Genomic DNA, 23492 nt, shown 5'->3' with positions numbered 1-23492 from the left:
GACCTGAAAATAAAAGGTTATGAACCCCATCTACGGGGCATATGCCGGTCTTGCCTTATAAATGGAAAAATGCTTAGATGTTTAAAATTTCAATGTTATTTTATTAATTATCTAGCACATTATGCCCTGTTAATATGTAAAATAACAATGATCATGGTTTTGGAACCTAGTCTCATATGAAATTACGCGACAACAAGCACTAGACGGTCTTTCCGAGCTCTCCGCGGGGCGAAGGTCAACCCGCCGAGCCTTAAAAAATGTGATTTTTATCACTTAAAATTACCTTATTTCGCCAAAATATTATATATGCTTTGTAAAATATAATATTTGCTATCCCATAGGATCAAGCGCATTACGCCAGACTAAATTAATTATAGAGTTTTATCCACTCAAACTTTATTTCAAATAAACTATGCCGGTCTTGCCCGCACTGACCTTATTGTTGGATAATGGATAGGTATTTTAGGGTGAATTTCTCAGCGTGATTTTTTTGTGGCGGAGCTGAAATTCATTGTGTGGGCTAATTGTTTCCGGGTTTTTATTTTTTTTATGAAAACCAATCCTAAAATACTACCTTCGGCAACATTGCAAATTGTTACAAGTGTTATGTATATTTATTTAAAAATAATTTTCCATCGAAATTCTAATTTTGGTGTAGCGTCCAGAGCCTGTTTTTAGCGGATTATTGCTATGGTAAGTCCAGTAAATCCGCAGCTATAAATAAAACTTGCCATAACTTCATTCTTTATTACATTAAGTATATTTTAAGATGACATAAGTCAATATTATTATACAATTTGACACTTATAACTGAGCACCAAAAGTTGTCCGGGGGAAAGAACCAATTTTGGTGGTAAGTATTGAAATCATTTTTATGGTTAAACGAGACGCAGCAAGACGAACAAACGTGTTCTAACATGACCATTCAGGTTCGTTCCTGCATTTAGACATGACACAAGTGTCATACCTTGCTGGATTGGTCCGCCCCACACAAAAATATCAAATTTTGGTGGGTCGTAATACTTTTTCCACCAAAATTGCATAAATTTTGGTGGTGATTAAATTGAGGGCAGTAACGTTTTTGTTTCTATTTGAAAAGTATTTATTACATGTTAAAAGTTTATTATTTCAAGTAGAAAATAATAGAAAAATGAATAAAAGGCTTTATTTTTGATTTTATTTTTTATTTTTGTGGGTAGACCAATTTTGGTGGCGACCATGTCATTGAAATCGTAATTTCTGTAAAACTACTTATTATAATGAAAGGTCATTGATACATAACATTGGTAATAATTAGTTATGTAACATCAGTACATAATTTCAACAATAATTACAAAACTAAAAAAATCCACCAAAATTAGGCAAATTTCGAGTATGTTGAAATTCACCCTTTAAAATGAATAAGGGTCTACTAAAATCGTTTTTTGATAATATTAATATTTTCGGAAATAATCGCTCCTAAAAGAAAGTGTCCCCCCCCCCCCCTCTAACTTATGAACCATATGTTTAAAAAATATGAAAAAAATCACAAAAGTAGAACTTTAAAAAGACTTTCTAGGAAAATTGTTTTGAACTTGATAGGTTCAGTTTCAGTAGTTTTTGAGAAAAATACGGAAAACTACGGAACCCTACACTGAGCGTGGCCCGACACGCTCTTGGCCGGTTTTTTTCCCTGTCCTCAGCAAGTTCCTCCCGTTTATGCACTGGAATGTTGAAGGCGCGCATGTCTCGTTGACGCAGTCCTTATGCAGTAACATAGGGTGACCAATGCTTCTCCTGGCGTTGGCTATAGCGCCAAGCAAAACACACCGTGGCAAACGAGCAGGTTGCATTCGATACACATGCTCCAGCCAGCGTAAGCGTCTGCAGCAGCAGCGCAAAGAGGCTGGGCAGCTGAGCAATCTCCAGAACCCTCTCGTTCGTGACCCTATCTTTCCAGTTTATCTCTCAAATGTTCCGGATGCAGCGCATGTGGAAAGCGTTGAGTCGACGTTCGTGCTTGGCGTACGATGTCCAAGTCTCAGCCCCGTACAAGAGTATGCTTAAGATGCAAGTTTGATAAACCACTATCTTGGTTTTCCTTGTTTCCGCTTGCAATACTTACTACATTTATATATACTGCTCGAAAGAGTTCCTATACCGATGCTTTTCATAAAGGGCCGAAAATTGCACTGTTTTCATACCTCGTGAATTTGCGTACGGTTATGTTCAGTTTACATAACAACGAGGAGTAAGGAATGCCACTATTCTACTTCATAAGTCAAGTTTTTCAAATCATAATTTCACGGTTTATAATCGAATGGTTACGTATTAAATCGGGCTAATTGTGTTTGTTCGGGAGGAGAGCAGTGTCGAAGAGTCCACGAGGCTGACACGACGCTGTACTACGTTCCCCGCGTGCCGCAATATACGAGTATTAAGCTTAATTATATAAATCAGTGCCCATATTATATTCTACCAATGATAGCAAAACTTCACGATTGATGGAGCTGTTTATCGCTTAGATAACAACAATTAGTATTATAAATGCATGAATAATCATTTTTCCAGTACGTAGTTACATTCTAAAAGGATCAGACGTTGCCAGACTCTTTCGCCGACTACTAACGGTCATTTTCATATTTAAAGGACAGTTACGATGTGTTTACAAACAGTGTTAATAACCTCGTAATTGAAAAGAAAATTTTTAGTGTTTCAAAATGGGGAATTCTAAGTCTAAGAAATCTCAGAAGGAGCCGGATAAGTTCTTCGAGAGGGAAAAATGGCGGGAACAGAGACGGGAGGAGAGAAGGCAGAAAAACGCGAACCCAGGGAATAGGAGATTCGCAACGAAGGAGGGGCCAATACCGACGACGATGCAGCTGGCGAGCGCGCCGCGGGCGTCGGCGAGCCACGCGGCCGGGCCGGCGCCCGCGCACGTCCGCTCCTACGACGACGAGGCGCTGGACCACATGCGCTACCAGCTACAAAACGACTCGGAAACCTTTTTGCTCAACAATATTCTGTTATCAGTGCAATTTTTCGAAAACTTTGAAAGGTAAGAGCATCATACCTAACTATGATAGTTTTTAATATAGGCATTATCGTGTGTGTGACTGTGTGTGTAAAGGGGTTTATATTTTTTATTGTTGTCCTACTTTTATATCACATTGATAAAACTAATCAATGGTTTCGTAGCTAAATTTAAATAAATAATATCTTAAACACGGTCACTGCGGTATATAGATCAATGATGAGTTAAGGCTAAGTCCACTAGGCTTGCCGAAGCGCAAAAAATCGCAAGGAAGTGATAAGATTGTATTGAATTCAATAACATTTTACACGTAATTTTGTACATTTTCATAATCCATAACACACATGCAGTAGGTCAGGTAAATATTTTCCAAATGACAAACACATTACATGTATTGTACTTATACAATACTTACTGAAGATTATACAGGTACCTATACAAATAAATAAAATAAATGCTAGTCAAATTGGAATCTGCCGAAGCTAGAAATAGAGACCTTTATAGTTTTTAATGCATGTCACTCAAATTTGCGAAAGGAAAATACCTATGCGGTAAAATTTTATGAAATGTCGCCAATGTTGCAATAGCCGCCGTTTCAATTATAGGTACTTATGTAGGTATGTCATTTAAGAGGATACGGTAGCGAAAATGCTAAAATAGAAAGGAGCCCCCCTTTCAACTTGGGAGTTTTAGTTAAATATACAAGTGTTATTAACTAGGTTTATCGAAAAAAAATTGTCCATTAAGAACAACTCAGTCAAAAGATGTTTCAAAAAAATCTTTAAAATCGAGGTTCCGCTCTCGACTCTTTCCTCCTTCAAAACTTAATCAATCGGAACGAAATTTGAGAATCTGAATAACAATGAAATAATCTATGTCGGACTGTTTAGCTTTTTTGGTTAATTGGTACCAATCTTGAGTATCACACCTTTTTTTGCGCCACAATGAAAAAGGTCGTTTTTTCGAAATGTTTGATTGGCTCTAGAATCTTTAAAAAGCAGAATATCAAAAAATCAAAACGGTCCGAAACAGATAAAAATAATAACAATCTGTGTTGAAAAAATTATTAGGAGGAAATAGTCGAGAGCGTCTGTATGGAGAATTGACCCCTACCGTATCGTCTTAAGTTTAAGGTCATGTTAAAAATTCGAAATGAAGAAGATTTCCAGCATTCATTACTCAAATCGATTTTTTATCAACTTGGACAGTTCTCCAATTAAAACGAAACATTCCGTGGACCTACATATCTACTTGTTTGGATTTGTTTGATCGATAAGTGGATAAAAATGACTAATTGTAATGCATTATTTACGCAGTTGATAATAGGGAATTACCTTTGTAATTTTCTTCATAAGGGGCCCACTAACTGTCAGCCGGGCCGGAATAAAACGAATGGAATTGTCCGACGAACTGTAAGTAGTTAGTGAGTTTCTTGAGTCGGGCAAACTTTTGAAATGAAGGATTCTGATAGGTAAAATAAATAAAGAGGGTAATACTCGGGTAAATACGTTACAAATAATTGAATTGGATGTTATCGCATGCATGATCCCATTTAAATAGGCTTGATATAACTAACTAGATGATTAGAAATTCAAATCATTAATTCCGTCGAAAAACATTGGAATAAGCTCCCTTTGGGACAAATAGGCATCTAAGAGTTAAAATACGACTACGATATAGCGACGAGGATTACGACATAGCGAGAGAGATGGTGCTGCCATCTATCGACGTAGGGAACAAATCAAATTATTTTATTAAATAATTTTTTGATTTGTTTTCGTAATCCTGCAAAAGGATTCATATAGGAAGTGCAAGCACACATTGCTCGCCCTTAGAGTTGGTCAAAGGCGCCTAGCCTTCAGAGATAACATACACTAGAGAAATTTCGACGGGTACCTCGGCGGTCGGGGTGGTGTAGTGGTTTGAGCACGTCAGCCGCGATAGCTGGAGACCCGGGTTCGATTCCCGGCTTCGCCACCAGTGGGCTTGATAGCTTTTTCTTCAGTGGACGGTACTATCTATTTCAGTTTATAATTTATACATAGTAGTGTTACTACTAAAAAAACAAATCTTAAAATATCTAATAAAATAATTTGATTTGTTCCCTACGTAGTACGAGTTCTTAACCAGATCTATAGTCCCGTCTGGCAGAAAGCATGAAACTTGGCATGTATATAGCTTATAGGGTTATAAGAAAAAATAGAAGTAGAAACACACCGAGGTGTCAATGTTTCCCCTCTTTCCCCCCACTTTTGTATCCCTGTTTTCAGTTTTTCTATATTTCCATGAAAACCGTAAAAGCTACAATAATAACGTCAAAGAGAAGTATATTCTCTATAAAATTCTCTACAATACTGCCTTTGGAAGTATATAGCTAGAACTTATAATTTTCAAAGTATGCTCATTTTCCCTTTGCCATATTTGTGTTTGGTGACCAGTAGGATAAGTAAGGCCAGCGACTTTGCACTTTTGCCTGTGGCGATGCTGCTTGGTAAAATTGTTCATTGGGTCAAACTGATCCGATTTAGCCCAATAGTCATGAAATCGCACGTGACTACTCCCCACAAAGAGAAGGGAAAGGGGCCGGTTCCCTCGATGAAATCTATGCAATACTTCTTCTGACTCTTAGCGACTAGGGCAAATCGTATATCATTTCCGTGTAATGTAGAGACGTGTTAATCATTTCTGAAAAAATCGTGGCACCTTTTCATACAAAAATAACGATTTTTTAACATAATAATGTTTTTTTGTGTATTTAATTGTAACAGTTATGGCATTTACAATTAAATCGTGGCAGGTTAGCCCAAAACCTAGTTCTGATGATGGGATCCTGGATAGATATAGTGATTTTTGTGTTTTTATAAGAACAGCATGCATTTAAGTTCAGAACAGTGACATTTGGTGCAGTGGAACTGCTGTTATCATCAGAACGTTACTCCTCAAAACTGAACGGCTGACTTATACGGACTTGGGTATTTTTATAAGAACATCATGTATTTACGTTCAGAATAATGACATTTTGTGCCTTGAAACTGCTGATGATCATCAGAACGTAACTCCTCAAATCTGAACGGCAGACTTATAATAACTTTGGTATTTTTATAAGAACATAATATATTTACGTGCAGAACAACGACATTTGGTGCAGTGGAACTACTGATGATGATCAAAATGAAACTCCTGAAATCTGAACGACACACTTATAGTGACTTTGGTGTATTTATAAGAACAACATGCATTTACGTTCAGAATAGTGACATTTGGTGCAGTGGAACTGCTGATGATCACCAGAACGGAACTCCTCCAATCTGAACGGCACACTTATAATGACTTTGATATTTTTATAATAATATCATGCATTTACGTTCAGAACAGCAACATTTGGTGCGGAGGAACTGCTGATGGTGAGCTGAGAGAGGAGTTCCTCAATCCTCAAATCAGAACGGCATACTTTTAGTGACTTTGGTATTTTTAAAAGAACAGCATGCATTCAGACGTTCAGAAATCTCTTAACAAGAGCTTTGATCATCAACAGCAGTTCTACTGCAATGTTACTGTTCTGAACTTACATGCATGATGTTATTATAAAAATACCAAAGTCATTATAAGTCTGCCGTTCAGATTTGAGGAGGTACGTTCTCGTGATCATCAGTGACATCACTATTCTGAACGTAAATGCATTGTTGTTCTTATAAAAACACCAAAGTCACTATAAGTGTGTCGTTCAGATTTCAGGAGTTTCATTTTGATCATCATCAGGAGTTCCACTGCACCAAATGTCGTTGTTCTGCACGTAAATACATGATGGTCTTATAAAATACCAAAGCCATTATAAGTCTGCCGTTCAGATTTGAGGAGTTACGTTCTGATGATCATCAGCAGTTCCACGGCACCAAATGTCATTGTTCTGAACGTAACGTTCTAAACATGCTGTTCTTATAAAAACATAAAAATCACTATATCTATGCCTTTAAGATTTGAGGAGATCCCTTGACTTCTCCAGGATCCCATCATCAGAACTGGGTTTTGGGCTAACCTGTCCTAATATTTTTATTTATTGATGAGATAATTGCCACGATTTAATTGTAAATGCTATAACTGTTACAATTAAATACACAAAAAAACATTATTTTGTTATAAAATCGTTATTTTTGTATGAAAAGGTGCCACGATTTTTTCAGAAATGATTAACACGTCCCTACATTACACGGAAATGATATACGATTTGCCCTAGTCGCTAAGAGTCAGAAGAAGTATTGCATAGATTTCATCGACGGAACCGGCCCCTTCCCCTTCTCTTTGTGGGGAGTAGTCACGTGCGATTTCATGACTATTGGGCTAAATCGGATCAGTTTGACCCAATGAACAATTTTACCAAGCAGCATCGCCACAGGCAAAAGTGCAAAGTCGCTGGCCTTATTTATCCTACTGGTCACACATTGTATATGGCAAAGGGAAAATGAGCATAGTTTGTAAATTATAAATTCTAGCTACTTCCAAAGACAGTATTGTAGAGAATTTTATAGAGAATATACTTCTCTTAGACGTTATTATTGTAGCTGTTACGGTTTTCATGGAAATATAGAAAAACTGAAAACAGGGATACAAAAGTGGGGGGAAAGAGGGGAAACATTGACACCTCGGCGTGTTTCCACTTCTATTTTTTCTTATAACCCTATAAGCTATATACATGCCAAGTTTCATGCTTTCTGCCAGACGGGACTATACATTCATACTAACTATCCGTTAACGCCCCGCACTAACGTCCATTTTAGTGTGGTTATAATGCCCAAGCTAGATAACGGACACTCTGCTGCGTTTATAATTGATATTTTACTTTGGAGATTTATTTAAAAGATCATACCGACAGATATTGTCAATAGACGGAAGTGATAAAAAAATAAAGCTACAAATAATATAGATAACAGACGAGAACTTGTTTATTAGCTTATCACCAATGTCATTAGCCGTGATTTCATTAGATATGAATGAATGGTCACCGTTACGATATACGAGGGGCGTTCAATAAATTCTCGGTATGAGAATGAAAACAAACGGGTACGAAAAGTCTGATATTTTTTATTTTTCAATATACTCCCCCCCTATGTTAATACACTTAAAAGATCGATCAATTATTTTTTTTAATCCCTCAAAAAAATATTTTTTATCTTTGGTGAAAAAATGCTCCTCCACTGCTGCCTTCAATGCTTCATCATCAGAAAACCGATTTCCACGCAGATCCTTTTTGAGATTGGGGAACAAAAAGAAGTCGCTGGGGGCTAAGTCCGGACTGTACGGTGGATGGGTAATAGTTTCAAACCCACATTCAGCTATAGCTGCCTTGGCAATATGAGCAGTATGGACAGGGGCGTTGTCATGCAGAAGCAAAACACCTTTGGTTAACTTTCCTCGCCTCTTTTCTTTGATTGCATCCCTTAATTGACGTAGAAGGTTGGCGTAGTACTGTCCTGTGATATTGACACCTTTTTCTTTATAATCTATTAGTAAAACACCTTCACAATCCCAAAATATTGTAGCCATGACCTTGCCAGCTGAAGGCATGACCTTGAACTTCTTGGGATGAGCTGAACCCTTAATGTGCCACTGCATGGACTCTTGTTTACTCTCTGGGTCATAATGATGAACCCAAGTTTCATCTCCAGTAACAATCTTTTGCAGGACCTCATCAGGATTTTCACCGCACAGGTCAATAAAATCGGAACAACAAGCGGCACGCATATCTTTTTGAAGCCGAGTCAACATTCGCGGAACCCATCTTGCACTTACTTTTGACATATTAAGATGGTCATGGATAATATCATGTATGGTACCAATAGAAAGATTGGTTACTTTAGCTATTGATTTTATCTTAATTCGCCCATCTTCCAATATAAGTTTTTCCACCTTCTCAATATTTTCTTGTGAAGTGGCGACTACAGGCCGACCAGGCCTAGGGTCATCTTCAATACTCTCCCTTCCACGTTTGAATTCGCTTGACCACTTTTGAATAGTAGATAAAGAAGGAGAAGACTCACGGTAAACACAATCCATCTCCTCTTTTATGGTTTTTTGATTTTTACCCTGTTTAGTCAAGAATTTTATAACAGATCGATGTTCTAATTTCGTCAACATTGATAATTCGCTCATGGTGTGCGTGTTTGTTTGGCAATTGCAGAAAAACAAAAGAAAATCTCGGTTTGAATTATACTTTTTTTTAATGTCAACGAATGAACCTTAGTGGCCAGTAACAAAAGAAATTGTAAAAGAGGTTGTAAGATATCAATACCGACAATATATTGAACGCCCCTCGTACATATATAGATATGCTTTTTCCGTAGAATAATTTATAATACCTAATTAATTTAGGAATGGTCATGATTTCATTGGTTTCAGAGAGATGTATCAAATCAAGAACAATCCTATGAGCGAACGCGAGCACGGTATCGACGAGGCGATGGTGCGCCATCACAAGCACGTATTCTTCGCGGACAGGCTGCAGGAGTGCGTTCAAGAACATGTGTATTACCGCAAACAACGCGGCTACCGCGAGCCCTTGCTAGCTCCCAGGCTATATATTATATATGACAATATTGAGGCTAGGGAGCCTGGTGACACTTCTGATTACAGCGCGGTTCTTGATGCACCCTTCTATAAACTACGTGTAGAGGATTGTAGAGAACCAGGTAAGTCATTATCAATTTGTTTTTGAATTTAACAAATGTTAAAATTGAATAAAAATGTTAAACTTATTTCACTTTTTCACAGGATATGTTAAATTGAAAAAACTTGAAGTATTAGAAAGCTGTCTATCAAGAGAAGCACAAGAAGAAAGACACAGAGATTCGTTTTTAAATTCAGATGATAGTCTATACACTGATTCAGAAAAAGAGTCCAATGGATCAGATGATATTCCGCCAGTACTTAAAGGAGAAGAGTTACTCCAAAACCTTAAAAACAAGATTGAGTCCAATAATGCCAGTATCTTCATTAAACCCAATTCTAAAATAAATCAAAATATAGTACATGATATTGGACGAAGACGTAGTGGACCGATAAAACCGTTACATTCACCTGGAAACATTTCCAATATGAAAGCTATAAAACTAACAAATACATCACTGCTAGAAGAGACCGAAACAGACAATACTTTTAAAGTAGAAAACAAAGATAAGGAAACAAACGAAATGAAAGGTAGAAAATCTATTTTAAAGACGTCTCGTAGGCTGAGCGGACCTGTCAAGGATATTAAAGTTAAAGGTAATCAAATACGTATCGACAATACAATTGCTGAAGACACAGAAACGTCAGGTTACCGATCCACATCTAGTAGTAGACAAGAATTTGAAAATGATTCTGATTATGGATATGCAACTATCAAAGAATCTACAACACCGAAAAAAGTGGAGATAACCAGTCAATCTAACTACGCTCTTAACTCGGGAGTGGTACCAGACGAATGTTGGACGTCAGTTCAAATCCGTTCATTTGAAAACTGGAGTGAGGACGAGGATGAAGAAATAGATGATACAGATGCAAAATTGTCCTCAGGTAAAAATCTATTCGAAACTTATCATTACTTAACATCTACAAGCTTTATGGCGAACTTTGTTGACAATTTTATGATAAAATTGGGATCTAGCCTAGGACTCACTCCCGACTCTGTAAACAATGCTATGACGCAAGGCGCTAGTATATACTGTGATATGTTAAAGAATGGCGTTAAAATGACTTATGAAGTATTTCCTGCTCTTTTTACTTCGTGGCCAAACGCAGCTAACAGGTGGATTATACGTGAAAGGAGAATAGTCACAAATCCTCGAACCAATTTTGCATATCAATGGCCGTCCAAAAATGTGGTAAATAAAGCTATAAATTTTGGATGCTTACTTGTACCTATTGGATTCAGGCCTAAACGCGGATTGAACCCTGATCTGAAATTGCAGTGGCGAGTTACATTTCCTGCTGCCGAACGTTACTTAGAGAGCTGTTTAGCGCATGCACATCTAAGATGTTATTTATTTTCACTGGTGTTGCATAAAACGTTCATGGAAAATCAAACCTCGAAAATTGGCATTGATGCAAATCATTTGAAGAATCACTTGTTCTGGCAGTGCGAAGATAATTGTGCAAGGTGGCCGGAAGACCGCCTAGGTGAAACTTTTAAATTATTTATAGACACTTTTTACAGCAATTTCACTCAAGGAAGATTTCCAAATTACTTTATTGATAACTGCAACGACTTTAAAAGTATACCTAATCCTCTTTTACGTGAAGTACAACGACAATTATTTGATATAAAAGAGTCTCCTGTTATGCACATGCTTTATGCCCTAGAAAAAGTCAAATACACTAAAAAAGAGTTTTACCCAAAATTCAACTGCCTTAAACTTTATGAAATCTTGACATGTCGAAATCCTTTGCGCATACTGAATCCAAACCTCAATATGCCTGTTTTACAACGTAAAAATAGTACGGATACCGATGTAGAATGGGACAATAGGGGCATGGGAAAAATGTATGACAAAAAGTATCTGTGGAATAAGGAACGCCATCGGCAAATACAAGACACAAAACGAAAGACCAAGAAATATAAGACGGACGGAAAAAATGAAAAGCGCGAAATTCAAATTGATAAAAATGTAAGTATAACATAACTACAACTAGAACTAAACGTACCTACTCTACATGATTGAGGCCGCGTGTGCTGCGTGTAGGTAGTAGGTACGTAGCTATGTAGTAAGTCTTTTACATCATAGGGATTCGTATATATTTACAACAAGCTTTATAGATCAAGAGCCCAGGCCCGCCAGACCTTCCTCAAATTCTCAAGGATGAAACTTTGGGACAATGTAGAGTTCACATCGGCGTTTAATGTGTGCATATTTTCTAGTTCGGCCCATCGGCCAATTTTTTGCTATCAAGTGATGAAGGTGAAAAAAAAAGTGCTTACTTTCCTTAAATTCTCAAGGCTGATTTTTATATATGTGTTAGAGCACGTTGTTAGAAATTGGTTATCATCAATGCCAGACCGTTTCCGCCGGCCATAACTTTTACCAGACGCGACAAAGTTGGCAAAAAACGACTCTAACTTACCTCATTTTCTCAAGCCTGATTTTGATATATGATACGCAGGGACCTATAACTAGACCGTTTGTAAGCAGCCAGACCAATCGGATGGACCCAACCATCCGCCAGACCGACTTAAAGTTTCGATATGAGCATTAGTAGAATTGAAATATTCCGGGTCTATAAAAACTAAAAACTTGAATTTTCTACATTAAGCTACGTGTATATTGTATACTTGACGTAATAAGCGACTTTCAAAAATTTTACTTCTAAGGAAATAAAAAAATGAAAGTTTATATGTGGTGCAAGATTAATTTTAAGCTATGAATCTTATTTACACTGCGTAAGTACATGTGTATTTTATTATAAATATAACTTTTACCAGACGCGACAAAGTTGGCAAAAAACGACTCTAACTTACCTCATTTTCTCAAGCCTGATTTTGGTATATGATACGCAGGGACCTGTAACCAGACCGTTTGTAAGCAGCCAGACCAATCGGATGGACCCATCCATCCTCCAGACCGACTTAAAGTTTCGATATGAGCATTAGTAGAATTGAAATATTCCGGGTCTATAAAAGCTAAAAACTTGAATTTTCTACATTAAGCTACGTGTATATTGTATACTTGACGTAATAAGCGACTTTTAAAAATTTTACTTCTAAGGAAATAAAAAAATGAAAGTTTATATGTGGTGCAAGATTAATTTTAAGCTATGAATTTTATTTACACTGCGTAAGTACATGTGTATTTTATTTTAAATATAACTTTTACCAGACGCGACAAAGTTGGCAAAAAACGACTCTAACTTACCTCATTTTCTCAAGCCTGATTTTGATATATGATACGCAGGGACCTGTAACTAGACCATTTGTAAGCAGCCAGACCAATCGGATGGACCCAACCATTCGCCAGACCGACTTAAAGTTTCGATATGAGCATTAGTAGAATTGAAATATTCCGGGTCTATAAAAGCTAAAAACTTGAATTTTCTACATTAAGCTACGTGTATATTGTATACTTGACGTAATAAGCGACTTTCAAAGATTTTACTTCTAAGGAAATAAAAAAATGAAAGTTTATATGTGGTGCAAGATTAATTTTAAGCTATGAATAATAATAATACTTGTAAACTTGTATATTCATATTTTCATTTTCATTTTATATTATAAATAACGTAAACGTTTTGTGTTTCATTTATTAATTATAATAATGCAAAGGAAAAATAAAAAATCGTACAATTTGACACTAGGATTGCTAAACATACGTTCGTTAAACACTGGCCGTGATGAGTTCGACGCAGCCATGGATAGATACAAACAAGATATAATCGCACTGAATGAAACTTGGCTAAGACCGGACGAAGAAAAATACGTTCCTAAATTACCCGGATATACTCTAAAAAGCAACCCGCGAACGAATGGAATAAAAGGAGGCGGCGTAGGGTTTTACGTCAGGAAAAACTTACAAGCAAGTATAACCTAACACCCTCAGTCCGCACTCGAGCAAATGTGGCTGGAGTTACGAATAAGGGGCGTTGGACGTTTCGCTATAGGAACAGCATACAGACCGGAGTCCGTATCTATTGATAGTGCCATAGAGGCACTCAATGAGACTTGAGACATGTTTGCTACTTGTAACTCGGTTTTTCTACTAACTGATTTCAACATAGATGTACAAATACAAGACAGGTCTAACACAAAAAAGTTACATACATTCTTTACTCAAAGAAGCCTGGAGCAGCTTGTGAACCAACCGACTAGAATCACAGCAGAATGTTCGTCATTATTAGATCTAGTCATTACGGATAGCCCTCACCTATGTAAATCAATACAGGTATTACACAACCCACAGATTAGCGACCACGCATTGATTTTAGTAGATTTACTAATTCCTAAACCCAAAAAAATACCTAAATATATCTACAAAAGACTTTTGGGGAAAAGGGACATGGTAAAATTCAATATAGATCTGGAACGAATACCGTGGCAAGAAGTCCTACAGAGTACGGATATAGACAGTAAAGTGACCCGTTTCAACCAATTCCTAACAATTTTATTTGATAGACATGCCCCTGTAAAAAAACTTCGCGTTGATTGCAGGAGCCATCCGTGGATAACAGACAACATAAAAAGCATGATGCAATTACGTGACAATGCATTGAAAAAAGCACGTCAAACCAAGAAAGATTCGCACCAGCAATACTACAAGGAACTACGTAATTTAATTACACAACAGGAGCTTTAGAGCGCGAAAAAGCGGCATACTTCACATTTTACGTAAATAAAAACAGATCTTATCCAAAACAAATGTGGAAACATCTTCGAAGCTCAGCAAGTCTAGGTGACAATGATAAACCCTCAATTCCACAACACCTACAAAACCCTGACAGCATTAATAACTTTTTCTTAGCCGTACCAGGCAATTCTAATACCGACTGCGAAATGCTGGCCTATTATGAAGGAAAGAAAAAAAATGATGGTCAGGTGTTCAACATAACCGGTTGCACAGAGAATAAAGTTTCAAAAATAATCGCGTCAATTACTACAAACGCAAGTGGCCATGACGGCATGACTATTGAAATGATTCGCCTAACACTAGATGTCACCCTACCGGTTATAACGCAATCATCAACGCGTCAATAGTAGGAAACACTTACCCACAAGCCTGGAAAATAGCCAAGGTCAAGGCAATACCAAAAACTAACAAGACCGAAGAATACAAAGATCTCAGACCGATTAGTATCCTGCCAGTACTATCAAAGGTTCTGGAAAAAATAGTAAGTGAGCAACTGTCTAAGTATCTGGAGGATAGTAACATACTACCATGTACACAATCGGGCTTCCGCAGCAAACATGGAACGGCAACGGCAATAGCGAAGGTCACAGATGATATTATTGACGCATCCGACAAGGGAATGGGATCCATCTTAGTACTTTTGGTCTTCTCGCGTGCCTTTGATTGCCTCAATCCGACATTGCTGCTTTCTAAAATGGCACATTACGGAGTTTCGCAGGCCTCATGCAAATGGTTCTACAGTTTTCTTACACACCGAAAGCAGTATGTTGAAATGGAGACAGATCAGGGCGAAATACAGAAGTCACAGACCCTAGAAATCACTCGAGGTACACCACAGGGCTCTATCTTGAGTCCGCTGCTTTTCATTCTTTACACAGCAGATTTAGTAAAGAACATTGAACACTGCGATGCGCACCTATACGCCGATGATACCCAGCTGTACTACTCCTTTGCGCCGAACGAGCTTGAAACTGCTGTCAAGGGGCCTTCTCAGGGCCAAGCATGACAATAATATCCATCAACATTGAAGGAATATCAGCCCAGAAAGAATTTATCATTTCCAAGATGTGCATGTTGAATAAATGTGACATCCTCTGCATGCAAGAAATCCACAGAGGACCTGACAATTGCCGCCCAGCCATCGAGGGGATGGTTCTTGTAGCAGAGATCAAACAAGGTGGGAGATTTCAATAGTCACAGTGAGAGCTGGGGCTATAGGGTGGCAGATGTAAACGGAGACCTAGTAGAGGAATGGGCAGACATGTATGGAATTTCTCTGATCCATGACCCTAAGCTGCCACCATCTTTCAACAGTGGCAGGTGGAAGAGAGGCTACAATCCCGACCTCATATTCGCTAGCGAAAATGTCTCAAAACAGTGCAGAAAATCAGTTAGTGAAGTCATCCCTAAAACCCAACACCGCCCAATAGTCTGCAAGGTATACGAAGCAGTCCGACCACGCATAGTTCCATTCCGAAGAAGATTCAACTTCGTAAAAGCGGACTGGGAAGGCTACACCAAAGAGCTGGATAACCTTGTGTCCCGGCTTCCACCTGTTACGGATAGCTACGATGAGTTCATTGGATTGGTGAAGCTGGCGTCAAGACGACATATACCACGTGGCTGTAAAACCCAGTATATTCCAGGGATGTCTGATAGCCTCAAGGAGCAAGCTAGTGCATACTATGATGCCTATGCGGCCGATCCGTTTTCCCAGGAAACCATCCACTTAGGCAATAAATTCATGGATGAGATATCAGAAACCCAAAGGAAAAAGTGGATCGAACTTGTGGGAAGTGTCGATATGACACACAACAGTAAGAAAGCGTGGAATTTCATTAACAAGCTTAGCAGCGACAATAAAGAACACACTTACTTGTCTAACATAACCGCCGACCAGATAGCCCACCAAATTTTACTCAACGGGAAGACGACCAACAAGTGCAAGCCGCTGAAACTTGTCCGACTGTCTCCTGAGGAAGAAAGAAACCATCTGAGAGACCCGTTTTTGATGTCTGAATTAGAAGCAGGTATCCAAAAGCTTAAAGAAGGGAAAGCCGCTGGGATTGACGAGTTAAGAGTTGAACAAATTAAACATTTCGGGCCTGCAACTAAACTGTGGCTCTTGAAACTGTTCAATGCTTGCGTGGAGACCATGTCTCTCCCGAAGACGTGGAGAAAATCCTGGCAAGGACCCCGCCGACGTGAAAAGCTACAGACCGATCTCTCTTCTCTGCCACACCTTCAAATTATTTGAACGCCTTATACTCGACCGCGTAACAACAACCCTGGAGGACGCCTTCATAGCTCAGCAGGCTGGTTTCAGGGCAGGTAAATCCTGTACCTCGCAAGTGCTCAACCTAACACAGTACATTGAGGACGGATTCGAAAGAGGCATGGTGACAGGTGCAGTATTCGTCGACCTCACGGCTGCGTATGATACCATAAACCATAGGAGACTAATTACCAAACTATATCTTACAACAAAAGACTACAGACTTACACAGGTAATATCGGAATTACTCTCCAATAGAAGGTTCTACGTATCATTCCAAGGGGAAAAAAGTAGGTGGAGATCCCTCAAAAATGGTCTTCCTCAGGGTAGTGTACTGGCACCGGCCCTCTTCAATGTATATAGCAACGACCAACCGATCATAGCTAACCTACAACATTATCTTTTTGCCGACGATCTTGCACTCACATCGCAAGCAAAAACCTTTGAGGCAGTAGAACATAGTCTTATGGAAGGTTTAGCAACTCTATCGTCATACTACAAAGACAATCAGCTTATACCCAACCCGGCAAAAACACAGGTCTGTGCCTTCCACTTAAGAAATAGCCAGGCTACTAGACAGCTGAACATCGTTTGGGAAGGCAACCGACTAGAACACACTACTGCCCCCAAATACTTAGGAGTGACGCTGGACCGTTCGCTTACCTACAAAACCCACTGCCTCAATACCAAGCAGAAAGTGGCGACAAGGAATAATATTTTGCGACGCATCACCGGCACCACGTGGGGAGCAACCCCACACACACTACGCACAACTGCCCTCGCACTTAGTTTCTCTGCTGCTGAGTATGCATGTCCGGTCTGGAAAAACTCAGCACACGCTGGCCAGGTAGACGTAGCTCTTAACGAGTCTTGCCGCCTAATAACCGGATGCCTAAAACCCACCAAACGTGACCACCTATACCAACTGAGTGGAATATCACCTCCGGATATACGCAGAGACGTGGTTGTGGCGATAGAACGCGATAAGCAATTGCGCGACCCGCGCCACCCCCTACACCACCACGAGCCAATTAAAGCAAGGCTAAAGTCCCGGAAAAGCTTCGTCACAAACTCAGCTCTCCAGCACCAATCTCCCCGGGAAGCTCGTCTTAATGCATGGAACTCCAAACTCAACGATGCATCGCTACATATAGCACCAGCGGAACACCTGCCTCCCGGCGGAAAGGAAAAGTGGGCAGTCTGGAAAGCTCTCAACAGACTCAGGACGGGAGTGGGTCGATCAAAGGATAATCTCCAGAAATGGGGGATTGGGCGACATGGGGACATACTCTGCGATTGTGGCGTCCCCCAAACAACAACACATATGAGACAGTGCCCCCGGTGCTTAACAACGTGTACTGAAGAAGATCTCTTAAGGGCTACCCCTCGAGGGCTTGAAGTGGCTAAGCATTGGCAAACCAAAATTTAGTTTTGATCCCTTTACACGAAGAAGAAGAAGAAGAAGAAGAAGACTGCTGTCAAAAGAATCAACGCAGACTTAGAAGCAGTAGCGAAATGGTCAAATAAAAATAATCTTATCCTAAACCCAGCTAAGTCACAATACATGATACTAGGAAGCAGATGGCAGTGTTCCAAAATAAAGGAAAATAATACCAGAATATTGATAGAGAAGGAGCCGGTCACGCAAGTAGACAAAGCTAAAAACCTAGGGATAGTCATGGATGGACAATTGAGATATATTGAACATACTAATATCAAAGTGAGAAATGCCTTCTACATATTAAAAATACTTTACAGAATCCGGAAATACCTCTCAGAAAAAGTTAGGGAGATCCTCGTAGAGTCATTAATACTGTCACCTTTTAACTACGCAGACACCGTATATGGACCCAGGCTACTAGCAGAGACAAAAAAATACATACAACGCGTTCAAAATGCGTGTACTCGCTTCTGCTACGACATTCCCAGGCGAGCGCATATTACACCCTACCTAAACGAAAAATCCAAATTAAATATGACAAATAGGAGATCAATGCACCTGGCCTGTGCAGTTCGAAAAATATTAGAGTATGAGAAGCCCCGTTATCTATTTGAGAAGTTAAAATAGGTTAACGACACACGGACCAGGTCGCTAAGGCGATGTGGTATGCGTAACAGCATTTTTCCCCTCCGAGAAAAAAAAAAAAAAAAAAAAGGTCGCTAAGGCGATGCACCAAGTTAGTGACACCCAAACATAAAACGGCTTTCTTTAGAGGGAGCTTCAAATTTGCTGCAGCAAAGGTATGGAACGATCTTCCGCCACCCTTGCGGTTATAAAGCGGTATAAGCGGTAAGTATAAGCGGTTAGTCCAAAAACACCTTTTAGACATACAGAGCAAATTTTAAGCTGCCCGAACAGCACTATCAGTTTTTCTAACACACATATACCTACATGCAAAACACACACACACACACACATACACATAGTCACACTCACGCATATATACCCGGCACTTTGCTTTCTTTATTCATCTTCCGTCTTAAGTTAGGTTACTGGCACTTTACTCATTGTTAGTTTATTTTTGTTTTTTACTTTACCTTATCTTTACTACCTATAATATTCTGGTATTATTTTCCTTTATTTTGGAACACTGCCATCTGCTTCCTAGTATCATGTATTGTGACTTAGCTGGGTTTAGGATAATATTATTTTATTTGACCATTTCGCTACTGCTTCTAAGTCTGCGTTGATTCTTTTGACAGCAGTTTCAAGCTCGTTCGGCGCAAAGGAGTAGTACAGCTGGGTATCATCGGCGTATAGGTGCGCATCGCAGTGTTCAATGTTCTTTACTAAATCTGCTGTGTAAAGAATGAAAAGCAGCGGACTCAAGATAGAGCCCTGTGGTGTACCTCGAGTGGGTCTGTGACTTCTGTATTTCGCCCTGGTCTGTCTCCATTTCAACATACTGCTTTCGGTGTGTAAGAAAACTGTAGAACCATTTGCATGAGGCCTGCGAAACTCCGTAATGTGCCATTTTAGAAAGCAGCAATGTCGAATTGAGGCAATCAAAGGCACGCGAGAAGTCCAAAAGTACTAAGATGGATCCCATTCCCATGTCGGATGCGTCAATAATATCATCTGTGACCTTCGCTATTGCCGTTGCCGTTCCATGTTTGCTGCGGAAGCCCGATTGTGTACATGGTAGTATGTTACTATCCTCCAGATACTTAGACAGTTGCTCACTTACTATTTTTTCCAGAACCTTTGATAGTACTGGCAGGATACTAATCGGTCTGAGATCTTTGTATTCTTCGGTCTTGTTAGTTTTTGGTATTGCCTTGACCTTGGCTATTTTCCAGGCTTGTGGGTAAGTGTTTCCTACTATTGACGCGTTGATGATTGCGTTATAACCGGTAGGGTGACATCTATTGTTAGGCGAATCATTTCAATAGTCATGCCGTCATGGCCACTTGCGTTTGTAGTAATTGACGCGATTATTTTTGAAACTTGATTCTCTGTGCAACCGGTTATGTTGAACACCTGACCATCATTTTTTTTCTTTCCTTCATAATAGGCCAGCATTTCGCAGTCGGTATTAGAATTGCCTGGTACGGCTAAGAAAAAGTTATTAATGCTGTCAGGGTTTTGTAGGTGTTGTGGAATTGAGGGTTTATCATTGTCACCTAGACTTGCTGAGCTTCGAAGATGTTTCCATATTTGTTTTGGATAAGATCTGTTTTTATTTACGTAAAATGTGAAGTATGCCGCTTTTTCGCGCTCTAAAGCTCCTGTTGTGTAATTAAATTACGTAGTTCCTTGTAGTATTGCTGGTGCGAATCTTTCTTGGTTTGACGTGCTTTTTTCAATGCATTGTCACGTAATTGCATCATGCTTTTTATGTTGTCTGTTATCCACGGATGGCTCCTGCAATCAACGCGAAGTTTTTTTACAGGGGCATGTCTATCAAATAAAATTGTTAGGAATTGGTTGAAACGGGTCACTTTACTGTCTATATCCGTACTCTGTAGGACTTCTTGCCACGGTATTCGTTCCAGATCTATATTGAATTTTACCATGTCCATTTTTCCCAAAAGTCTTTTGTAGATATGTTTAGGTATTTTTTTGGGTTTAGGAATTAGTAAATCTACTAAAATCAATGCGTGGTCGCTAATCTGTGGGTTGTGTAATACCTGTATTGATTTACATAGGTGAGGGCTATCCGTAAAAGCTATCCGTAAAAACTTGAATTTTCTACATTAAGCTACGTGTAGGTATATTGTATACTTGACGTACGTTATATAAATTCAAGTTTTTAGCTTTTATAGACCCGGAATATTTCAATTCTACTAATGCTCATATCGAAACTTTAAGTCGGTCTGGCGGATGGTTGGGTCCATCCGATTGGTCTGGCTGCTTACAAACGGTCTAGTTACAGGTCCCTGCGTATCATATATCAAAATCAGGCTTGAGAAAATGAGGTAAGTTAGAGTCGTTTTTTGCCAACTTTGTCGCGTCTGGTAAAAGTTATGGCCGGCGGAAACGGTCTGGCATTGATGATAACCAATTTCTAACAACGTGCTCTAACACATATATAAAAATCAGCCTTGAGAATTTAAGGAAAGTAAGCACTTTTTTTTTCACCTTCATCACTTGATAGCAAAAAATTGGCCGATGGGCCGAACTAGAAAATATGCACACATTAACCGCCGATATGAACTCTACATTGTCCCAAAGTTTCATCCTTGAGAATTTGAGGAAGGTCTGGCGGGCCTGGGCTCTGGGTCTATTAAGTATGCTCTAATAATACTTGATTCGGCTACGTGTTGTAAAAAAACCCTACCTACTAATTAGTAGCAGGCTATAAAATTAAATATTTTTCCCCTCACTAGCTCGGAAATACGTGTTTTGTCCTTTAATTCCAGCGGGTAAAAACGCATTTTATCCACTAGTGGGTAAAGTAATTTGACCTTGAATAAAGTCAAATTAACTGCTTTAAAATTGATAAAAGTAGGTGAATCTAGTAATAAAGATGATTTACCACCTGTGGAACTACTGGAAGCAGTGATAAACGCATTTTTTGCATTATAGTTTCCTCGCTATAGTGAGGGGAAAAGTTTTGTGTTACACTCGGGTGCAAATGTATTTTACTTCTCGTTCGTGGTTCAACTATAGACTCCTTTCACTTGCTCGTTTTTCAATTCCACACTCGGCGTTAAAATACAACTTTGCCCCCTTGTATAGCAAATAACTATTGTTTTCCCCCCACCCTTAACTTAAAAATATCTCATGACTCTCATGAGTTTTACTCGCAGCTTACTAGATATTTTAGGTAAGTACCTAATAGATATCTACATGTAATGTAATTTTACATTTTTTTTTACAGAGAATCCTGCCTAAAAAAATGGAGGCAGAGCGAAGACGTTTGGTTTTCGAGTTTTTTATTCCTCACTTTATTGCAATGGCTCGCTCCAGCGAAACATTCGGCGATATTCGTCAAGCGTTAATCTACTTGGAGCAAGCACAAAGGCTTTGCATGCTTCTGATGGAAGAACCCGCTGGTGAGATTACCGCGAACGGTTACCTAGATGTTATTCGCGACAAACTGACGGATTGCCAGCGAAAGTTAGTGAATCAAGTCGGATACAGATTGACACCGAGAAGTGAAAAGCAAGTGAGCCACAAAGCTAACTCTCACGTCCATCCTATTCGCAAATCACGCCATCGGTTCGAGCACATTATCAATCAGGACTCCCCGACTGACAGTGCCGGCATCCCCGCTTTTACTTTTGCGGAGATTGAGTACACTGGGAAGTCTAGCGTACAATTGACGGATACTTATGACGACGAAGAATCAAAATTGTAATATTTATAATATTCACCGCCGCGGGTAAATACTTTGATGTAGTGAGAATTGAGAATGAATGAAGGGATAAATAAAATAAAACCGACGGATGGGTAGCAGCGTCGGTCGAGGATGTATTTACAGCTGCGGTCGCCAACCCGCCTGCCAAGCGTGGCGACTATGGTATTTCCCTCCAAAGAACATGGCTTTGCGATTCTTTAGAGAGGCCTTCGTCCAGCAGTGGACGCACTCTGGCTGATGATGATGATGATTGAGAATGCATTAATACGAATTTTAACAACTTTAACTCGTCGAAGTCGTTGTCAAAGCGAAAGGTGTGACTTTGGTGACAGCGATGAGGTGTTGCTATCATATTAATTATACCTACTTATACTATACATCTATGTATAATTGTACATATATTGTAACAAGTTACTACTAATTCTATTGTAGTAGCCACTGTTAATTGTCACTAAGAATACACATAACGATATAGACTTTCAGTAAAATAAGTACCACATTTGCGGTTAGATTTGTAAAATTATAAATAAGAATCTCTGAATATTTTTAAAGATTGTACTAGTATAAGAGTAGTAAGTGCGAGGCAAAGTTCATATCTATTTTTAGGCAAATTGTAAATAATATAGTATATGTGAACAAAGAATCTTTTTTTTTTCTTTACACCTATTCAATATATTCTGCTATCTATCTTTCTAAAGCCATAGCCGTATTCCTGGTAACCATTTGTAGAGCAACATTGTCGAATGAACGTGCTGCTAAGTTTCTGGCAATAGGTATGTTGCAGCACTACTGATGTTACAGAGTTGTTAACTGAGTGTTGTTATGTTGCTTCTTAATGACCGAAAGCATTAGTTGAGGAGCTAATACTGAAGTGTCTGTCAGGAGGTCGTGCCGTAAACAAGTTTTCAGCAACTTTGCGCCACTTTTAGTAAACATTTCCTCAATAAGTTGAAATCCATGAATATGGGGCTTAAGTCTCGATTGTGGAATTGAGAGTCTGTCTCGGGAATCAAATCAACTAAATTGTAGAATTA

General features: G+C 39.0%; 1 protein-coding gene and 1 non-coding gene across 2 annotated transcripts; both read left to right on the top strand.

Moving 5' to 3' along the window:
• The first annotated feature begins 1641 nt into the window (after positions 1 to 1641).
• Positions 1642 to 23101, top strand: LOC125227920. The gene is made up of 4 exons (XM_048132326.1): positions 1642 to 3037; positions 9407 to 9696; positions 9779 to 11652; positions 21979 to 23101. The coding sequence occupies exons 1-4, from the start codon at positions 2700 to 2702 to the stop codon at positions 22456 to 22458; spliced, it is 2982 nt and encodes a 993-aa protein (XP_047988283.1). The 5' UTR covers positions 1642 to 2699; the 3' UTR covers positions 22459 to 23101.
• On the top strand, positions 4916 to 4990 carry Trnas-cga. Its single transcript has one exon. It is a non-coding gene; the product is annotated as a tRNA-Ser (tRNA).
• Positions 23102 to 23492: the final 391 nt, after the last annotated feature.

This window comes from Leguminivora glycinivorella, chromosome 7 (assembly GCF_023078275.1).
Source record: "Leguminivora glycinivorella isolate SPB_JAAS2020 chromosome 7, LegGlyc_1.1, whole genome shotgun sequence".
Lineage (NCBI taxonomy): Eukaryota > Metazoa > Arthropoda > Insecta > Lepidoptera > Tortricidae > Leguminivora > Leguminivora glycinivorella.
Note: the sequence above shows the minus strand (reverse complement) of the source record. Positions and strands in the feature narration are given on the sequence as shown.

Coding starts and splice junctions, on each gene's coding strand:
- LOC125227920 (XM_048132326.1), top strand. CDS start 2,700: ATGGGGAATTCTAAGTCTAAGAAATCTCAGAAGGAGCCGGATAAGTTC. Junction 9,697..9,778: donor AGAGGATTGTAGAGAACCAG/GTAAGTCATTAT, acceptor ACTTTTTCACAG/GATATGTTAAATTGAAAAAA. Junction 11,653..21,978: donor AAATTCAAATTGATAAAAAT/GTAAGTATAACA, acceptor TTTTTTTTACAG/AGAATCCTGCCTAAAAAAAT.